General features: G+C 51.6%; 1 protein-coding gene across 2 annotated transcripts in view; it reads right to left on the reverse strand.

The window, feature by feature from the left end:
* DTX1 (deltex E3 ubiquitin ligase 1) overlaps positions 1-8,157 on the reverse strand; it is a 51,198-nt gene extending 43,041 nt beyond the window's left edge. Inside the window, exons 1-2 of one of the 2 annotated variants that reach the window (XM_081841907.1) lie at positions 8,027-8,157; positions 5,837-7,181 (exon numbers count right to left, since the gene is read on the reverse strand). In XM_081841907.1, coding sequence (XP_081698033.1) covers positions 5,837-6,095 — 259 coding nt within the window. In that variant the 5' untranslated portion in view covers positions 6,096-7,181; positions 8,027-8,157. Of the gene's footprint in view, positions 1-5,836; positions 7,182-7,623; positions 7,717-8,026 lie in introns of those variants that run through there. The other variant, XM_081841908.1, reaches the window with a different exon arrangement.
* Between the last annotated feature and the right edge of the window lie 570 nt (positions 8,158-8,727).

Below are 8,727 nucleotides of genomic sequence, written 5' to 3' on the forward strand. Positions count from 1 at the left end.
ACACTTTTTCTTTAACTTGCCCAAGATCCAGGACAAAGCGTCAATTCCGCCTTTGAAATCCCGGTAATGTCCAGGGAAATTTGGGTGTATGGCAGCCCTATTTCCCACTCTACAGTTCTATGATTCTATGATTCTATGAAATGACTGGCCCAAAGTCCCGCAGTGAGTTTCCTGGCTGAGAGTGGATTTGAACCTGTTATAAGACTTTTAAGGTCTCAAATATAGAATATTCATAAATGCACACATATCTAACTGTATAAACCATGTGTCTGAAATAGCACAGGAGAGCAATCCTGAAGCCATTTTGACTCTCCCAGTGACCTCAAATGTTCCTCTGCAGTAAGGGAGGCAAATGGGGAAAGCCTTCCCATTGTCTTTTTGCTTGCAAATCCTGTCTTAAGAGCATATTTGCGTAGGAATAGGGTGAGCCTGTGACCTGGGCTCAGGAACTAAAATATTAACCATCACAACAGAATGGCCAGGCTGCTCAGGTAATGCAATCAGTCACCATCATCAGGTATCCTGGCAGACAGGATTTCTGCTGTAGACCGCCTCCTTCTGTGATGTATGCATGATGTTTTGGGAGTGGTAGTCTTGGGCTACAGGGTGGGCAATTTCAAAAGTCTATATAAGGGCTTGTGCGCCATTGCTCAGGGTTCTCCTCCCTCCTGCATGTGGGGAGTGGGGACCCAGCTGCAACAGTTCAATAAAGATCAGGCTTACTAGCCGCTTTGCTTCTCAATATTCACTGGGGAGGGGAGTATTTGATCCCCTGCTAAATTTGCCCGTTTGCCCTCTGACGAAGAAATGACCAGTCCATAATTTTAATGGTAGGTTTATTGTAGCTGTGAGGGACAGAATAACAACAGGAAAACCTCCAGAAACCCAGAAGACAAAAGTCGGAGACTGATGTGCATTATAATGAGTGAAATAAGTATTTGATCCCTTTGCAAAAGGTGACAGTACTTGGTGGCAAAACCCTTGTTGGCAGTTACAGAGGTCAGACGTTTCTTGTAGGTGGCCACCAGGCAAATTTAGCAGGGGATCAAATACTTCTCCCCCTTCACTGTACTCTGGTTGGCTTTTGTTGTTTCCTCCTAGCGATAGGGAACCCTCAAGGACTCTATGCAGGTTCTGGAATACCCCATAAGGGAAAGGGAGCAGTTTTTTTTTCTCATAACAAACCCATGACTCCCATGTCTAACTGTCCAACCACCATCAGCCTCAAAGCTGAACTCGTATAAGGGGGTCCCAGTTGGACTCCCATCCAGCCTAACCCTGCTGAGCGGCAGCAAGGCAACTGTCTTGTGTGGCTTCAGAATATAATCCCTTGTGGCCTAAGTACAGGAATGGGGGCGACTGGCCTGGCAGGTCCTTATCAACAAGCGGATTTCCTTATTGCACTGCCTCCCATTCTCTTTAAAGAAAAAAAACAAGCCGGCTGTCTCTAGGCTAAGGAATCAAAAGGCCTTCACTGGAGGCTCAGGTGATGACACACCCAGGTCCCTCTGGATCTCTGCAGCACCTGGGTTGCAAAAGGAAAACAAACGCCTCTGTTGATTTGGCTCAACTCTGTGTGGGGAGGAGGGGGAAGGGAGTGGCGAACAAACGCCAGATCACGAGGCCTTTTATTTGTATCATTTTTGCCCAACTCTTCCTCCAGGGAGCAAAAGGCAAGAGCTACGGTTTTCTCCCACCAACAATTATTCTCACAACAAGCCTGAGAGGTAGGTCAGGCAGAGAGAGGGAGAGACTTGCCCAAGATCTCCCACGGAGCTTCTGGGTGAATGAAAGATTTGGGTTGCTTTCCTCCTAGTAAAGGTAAAGGTAAAGGGTAAAGCGACCCCTGACCATTAGGTCCAGTCGTGGCCGACTCTGGGGTTGCGGCACTCATCTTGCTTTATTGGCCAAGGGAGCCGGCGTACAGCTTCCGGGTCATGTGGCCAGCATGACTAAGCTGCTTATAGCGAACCAGAGCAGCGCCCAGAAACGCCGTTTACCTTCCCGCCGCAGCGGTACCTATTTATCTACTTGCACTTTGACATGCTTTCAAACTGCTAGGTTGGCAGGAGCAGGGACCGAGCAATGGGAGATCACCCCGTCACGGGGATTTGAACCGCCGACCTTCTGATCAGCAAGTCCTAAGCTCTGTGGTTTAACCCACAGCGCCACCCGCGTCCCTTCTCCTCCTAGTACTACACTCTAAAAACAGAAGCACAGGCTCAGCACAGTGTTAGAAACTCAGATATATAAGCTGGGTGCCAAATGGCTCCTTAAACTGGGGTTGCAGTCGCCAAAACGGAATGCTTAGTTGCCATTTTGGGCCCGGATGGCTCGAAAAACCTATTTCTTTCAACACAACCTTCTGGTTCCTGAAATTCATTCTGATTGTGCAGATAGACTATAATGATAGAATTCGCTACAGGATGTGTTGCTAGCGTGTGGAAAGAGTCAAGATTCAAGGACCCCCAGGCATGCACCTCGAAAGAGTGGAGACGTCAGGCGCCTTCCTGGCACCCAGTCATCTTCGCCTGGTCACAAGTGGCCAATAGCAAGGTGCAAAATGCGCCTGGTGAATTTCGAACGCTGGCTCAGTGGTGCAGAAGAACATACAAAGCGCCCTGCTGGGTGAGGCCAGTGGTCATCTAGTCCAGCTTCCTTTTCTCACAGTGGCCAACCAGAATCCTGTGGGAAACCTGCAAGCAGGATCCAAGCACAAGAGCCCTCTCCCCTCCTCTGAGATTTCCAGCAACTGGTATTCAGAAGCATTTCTGAATATGCATATGCTGGAGCTCGACTCTGGATGAAATTGGTTTCTTTGTTTTTGCCTCTGCACCATGAATGAGTATCCTCACATCCAGGGACCAAAGGTGGCTCTCTCTATCAGGCCCTTCGCACTCTCCCCAGGCCACGCCCCTTCTCCCAGGCCACGCCCCTCACCAGCCCTGCTTCACATCCTCCTCAAGTGTTTCTGCCTGGCTGGAATGTGTCCTTGAACTCTGACCAGGCCTCTTGGTCGGCTGGATAAAGGGTGGGCAGGGATGTGTGCAGAAATTAGCCTACTGTACAAAAGTAGCATTTAGATCCATTGCCCCACCCACTTTTGCCTCTGGCTCCACCCACCAGGTGGCCCCCAGAAGGTTGCCCAGCAAGGAATGCGGCCCTCGGGCTGGAAAATATTTCCCACCCTTGCTCTTCACCCTTAGAGCTCATATCAGACACATGGAGACTCAGGGCACATCTTCAGCAGTAAGCCAAAAGCACTCTGCATTTCCCCAGAGGCACTCCTGCCTTTTATTTATTTCATTTACTTGCATTTTAATACTCTGCCCAATAACATGCCCTCTCTGGCCCTGGCACTGAAAAGAAGACTCTGGAGCTACACACCAACAGTGCAAGCCACAAAGTTTGCATATGCTAATGCATATCTATGCAAATGTAGAATGTTAAATGTCACCAAAGGCAAGCCGTCCAAACTGCCCCAGATAAAATCTTCAATTAGTTTGCCAGCCATCTTAGATCAGCTCCTTTGCAATTTATTTACCCCCAGTGAATTTCCTGATGGAACCTGCTCCAAATAAATCCCTCTGCTCTTCAGCTTTCCTCAGCCATGACCCTCCTAGTAATCTCAAAATAATTTATTCCCCCAAATTAATATCCTATCCAGTAGCCAGATCACTGCCCCTCACTCCAGTTCAATTTCCCCTGAGTTCATTGCCCACCCGGAAACGTCTGAGGTGCTTAGAAAAAGATTAGAGAGCTGTGTTTTGAAAAAATGAAGCCCACTTCAAATCAACTCCTGTGTGGCAAAGAGGGGTGAAGAGAAAGTAAATCAGGATATATTTGCAGATCATAACGGACATCAGAAGAGGCCCTCCGGATCTGAGCATGGCCCCATCTTGTCCAGCACCCCGTTCTCACAGTGGCCAACCAGATGCAAGCAGGATTTGAGCATAAGAACAACGCTCCCCACTTGTCCGGCATTCACCGCATCTGACAGTGGCAGCAGAGTCATTGTGGCTAGCGGCTGTGGAGAGCCCCCTTCTAGAGTTTGCCCAGTCCTTTTTTAAAGCCATCCAAGCTGGTAGCCAACACAGCCCTTTGAGAGAGCGGGTTTCTGACTCCCCACGGTTCAACGGCAGCAATACGACAACAACTTTCCCTTCCCAAAGGAGGCGGCTGAAATGAAGAAAGGACTCTGGGCTCAGCTCATCGCTAGTCCCAACAACAAATCCCTCAGGCCAAGAATGTGACCAGAGGCACCTTCCTCTGCATTTTCATCCTAACCATCTCAGGCAGACCCTCCAAGTGTTTCTATTTTTCAGGGACAGAGGCCCTCCCGGTTTCTGATTTGATCCTGGAATGTCCTGCTTTTCCTAAGCACATCTCTATTTTCACAGGAGAAATGTTGCAAGGTACAGAGTTAGGCGACCCCCAAGCCAAGGAGATAAGTGACTAGAAGTGTTTTAGAAGACATCTGAAGGCAGCCCTGTATAGGGAAGTTTTTTTTAATGTGCTGTGTTTTTATATAGGTTGGAAGCTGCCCAGAGTGGCTGGGGCAACCCAGTCAGACAGTTGGGGTATTATTATTATTATTGAATAAGACATCCCTATTTTCATTGGAGAAATGTTGGAAGGCATGTGTCTGCCTTTTGCACTTCACTCTGAATGATAGATAGATAGATAGATAGATAGATAGATAGATAGATAGATAGATATAAATAGATGATAGATAGATAGATTTGGGGGCTGTTCTAGTAAAAAAAACCAGCCCAAAGCAAATCCAAGAAGCCTGAAATCCTACACACATACACATCATTCTTGGTGATATTGGCAGCCTAAGTTGTTTCCAAAGCAGCTTCCACCTTTGAACCTCTGGGCCAACTTATAAAATCAGTAGACTCAAGAAACAGAAGCTTGAGTCAGACTGTATTGCTTCCAGATTGCAGAGGGAAGCCCAAACATTTGAATGTTTCCAAACTGGAGTGTGTGTGGGGATACACCTCCATGCATGTAGAAATCTAGCATGTCAGGGAATAGGGGTCCAGCATAGACCTGTCCCCAATGTGCTGCTTTTCTATGCAATTGGCAGATATTTATAGATTCCACTTGCGATAGAAAGTGCTCAACCCAGAGTCAACAGTGTGATGCAGCAGCAAAAAAAAAAAAAAGCTTTTTCATCTCTAGGCGGCATCAACAGCAGTATAGTGTTCAGGTCAAGGGAAGTCAGAGTACATTCTATTCTGTCTTGCTCATCTCCTACCTGGAATCCTGTGTCCATTTCTGGGCGCCACAATTTAAGGAGGATATTGACAAGCTGGAACGTGGAGCGGGGGGGGGGGGCAACTAAGATAATCAAGGGTCTGGAAACCAAGCCTTACAAGGAATAGTTTGAGGGCCTTAAGTGTGTTCAGCCTGGAGAAGAGGAGACTGAGAGGACATATGATAGCTATCTCCAAATATCTCAAGGGCTTGTCACGTGGAGGATGGTGCTCCAGACCAGAACCACCAGATTCAAATGATAAGAAAGGAGATTCCGACTAAACATTAGAGGGAACTTTCTGAAGGGAGGAGCTGCTCAGTGGTGAAACTGACTACCTCAGAAGGTTGCGGGCTGTCCTCTGTTGGAGGTTTTCAAACACAGCTTGGCTGGCCATCCAAGGGGGTGGGGATGATCCTTGAGGGTCCCCTTCCGACTCAACAATTCTATGATTAAAAGCGTTGCCACTTGTTTCTACCCAGTGCAGATCCAGGACAGCCTCACCCCCCCCCAAAGTCATCATATGACGTTCCCTCCTACTCGAAGGGGACAAAGCAGCGTGACTTTACACCTTACCTGTGTCCTGACGGAACTGGTGCATCGACTGCAGGTCGATAATGTACGGAGACAGCTGGGCATCCACCTGCCCCAAGACGACGCTCCCCCGGGCATCTTCCTTCAGGACGTTCTCTATGTGGTGGCACACGGCCGCCGTGTAGGGCCGCCAGCGCCCATGCTCGTTCAGCCACTCCCAAACCACGACGCGGGCCACATTATTGGGAGGGAAGCCCCAACCGTTCGCCAAGACCAGGGTCCCTGTGCCAGGTTGCGCCATGGTGCCTGACCCTGCCGGCCTGGCATGGGAGGCAGGCGGGGGTCACCAACCGGGTGCCCTCCCCCTCATTGGTTTGGGAGCGCCTGCAGGGCTCAGAGTGTGATCCTCAGTTCTGAAGGCTGCATCTCCTACCACAGCCAGGTCACCTGGGGCTTGAGGAACGCAGAGCAAGAGACACAGTCCTTGCAGGATGAGAGCTTGTGACCTTTTCTTCAGGGCGAGCCAGTCTTGTCGGAAAACTATTGTTTTTTGCGGCACGTCTGACTATGTGGCGATGAGGAGCAATGTCTCAATCACCCCAAATGGCAACAACAGCAGACCAGCTGAGATGTTCAGGCCACCACTGAGGGTGGTGATAGAGGCTGCTATCAATGAATGCACATCTCCCAAATTATTGGGGAAGCCTGTGAATTTTCTGTGTGCTTTCGGTCCAGCGGAGCGAAGGCCTCTGAGCTTCGCCTACAGTCAGGGGCACTGAAGATCTTAATATTCACCTTGTGTGCCTTCAGTCTGGTGACTGAAGACCTCCTTCTCTGGGAATGAAGAGCTCCAGTCTTTTCCTTCAAGGCCTCCAAGACTTCTCAGCAGACTCTCCTGTTTTCCCTTCCTGGTCTTGTTTTCAGGCGGCCCAGCTCCCTTCCATCCCGAGAGATTTCCTCAACGCTTCCCACAGTCTGACCTGGTCTTCCAAGGTTCAGCTCTAGGGACCCCCACTGCAGAAATGGAGACAGAAGACTGACCCTTTGCGTAGGATCCTGTGGCCTCAGAGGGCAAAGCTTTCTGCAGGGAATGGGGCCAGATCCAACCTAAGGCCAGTCTGTGGCAGAGTCCTCACCCTTTCAGCCACAACAACAGGCTAGAAGGACAGGGTTTGGAGATCAGAGGCCTGCGGTGGCGACAGGCGAGACCCAGGTCAAGAGGCTGCTTGCTTTAGACCAGAGGTCTGCAGCAGAGCAGAAGGCAGGGGAGAGCCCACCGGCTTTCAGGGATCGCCCCCGCCACCAGCCCAGGCTGTGTCATCCTTGTTTTCCGCAGCTCGGTCTGGTCCTTCGAATCTGCCTGATGCAAGGACTGGAGGGAGCCAGCCTGGAATGGGAAAAAGGAACCACAATAAGGATGATGAATTCACGTCAGGAGGAAACTCTCCTCTCTCCAGCGACGCACCCCCCCCCCTTTCCTATGGCAAGCGGGTAGCAGTGGTGGCACCTCCTCTCCTGCCGCTATGATCTGTCTAGTAGGTGGCTGGGTCTGCCAGTCTATCTGCCAGTCTGGCACCCTCCCCCCTCCCCCCACCCCCCCTCCAGAAACCAAACCTGCCCATTGTCTTGCCTGGTAGAATGAAATATCTTGGGTGGTTGGGGGAGGCTTCCTGAATGCTATCTCCTGTTCTCTCTCCCCACCCCCCACCCCTTGCTTAATCTGCCCACATCACACAGGCGGCGGTGGGGGCGAGATACCCCAAAATGCATCAAGATGCGGGCGGGGAGGGGGCGACAAAGAGAAGAAAGGACTCCCAGCTGTTTCTTACCTGGCTGGTGAAATTCTAAGAGCCAGACACAAAGGAGAATTGGGGGGAGGGGGGCAGCCGATCGCTGCTGGAGGGGGTGCTGGTGAGAGAACGATGGGGGGGGGACCAAGAGGGGCCCAATCAGCTTCTGTACACATCGCCGCGAAATCGCCTCCTCCCCTCTCCCTCTCGCCACAGCTCCATTCACCCCTCCCCTCCCGGTTCCAAGCGTAAAAACGCCTCGTTTGTTGGAGAGAGTGTGTCAAGAGGAGGTTTTTAGAGGCGGGGGGGGGAGAGAAAGGGGGTGGGCAGATCGCTTTTCTCCTAGCAGCTGGGGGGGGCTGCCTCGTCCTGCCGCAGAGACCCCACCCCGCCACCTGTCCTCCAGGTGGGCGCGCGTCCCTCACCCCGCCACCTCACCTACCTAGTACCGCGACCAGCTCCGGATGGCGCAGGCTGGATGCAGCCGTGGGAACGAGCGGAGGGGAGGGGAGGGGAGGGGGGGGAATCCCTCGCCCCTCCCACGGAGGCGGCCAGAAACCGCAGCCAGCCGGTCCTCTCGTCTCTCCCTCTCTCTTTCTCCCTCCCTCTCTCCCCTCCTCCCACCTTATCTGGATCCGGGCCAGGTTTCAAACAAGCGCCGGGACCTGTGAAAGAAAAGCGTCAAGAGCGCCTCTGGACATGCACAGAGCGCTTGCGCTGCTGTTCTCGCCCTCCGCCAAACGAACAGCCCCGGGAGCGAGCCGGAGGCTTCCGGGGTCGAATGGGAGAATTTGGGTTTTCTTCTAAAGGCTCCTACCCCAAGAATAGGGTACCCGTGGCTCTGTGCCTTCTGCTGGACTCCAACTCCCATCACCCCTGCCTCACGGCCCTGTTGGCTGCTGCTGCTGGGAGTTGGAGTCCAATAGCAACTGGAGGGTCACAGAGAGCTGCTGCCAGTCAGAGTAGACAAGGCTCTGAGATCATGGAATGGTAGGGTTGGAAGGGACCCTGAGGATCATCTAGTCCAACCCCCTGCAATGCAGGAATCTTCTGCCCTTACCCAGGACCCTGAGATAAGAGTCTCATGCTCTGCCCTCTGAGCTATCCCTGGTGGCCAACTGATTTGGTCAAAGGCAGCTTTTG

This window comes from Podarcis erhardii, assembly GCF_964252035.2.
Source record: "Podarcis erhardii genome assembly, chromosome: 15".
NCBI lineage: Eukaryota > Metazoa > Chordata > Lepidosauria > Squamata > Lacertidae > Podarcis > Podarcis erhardii.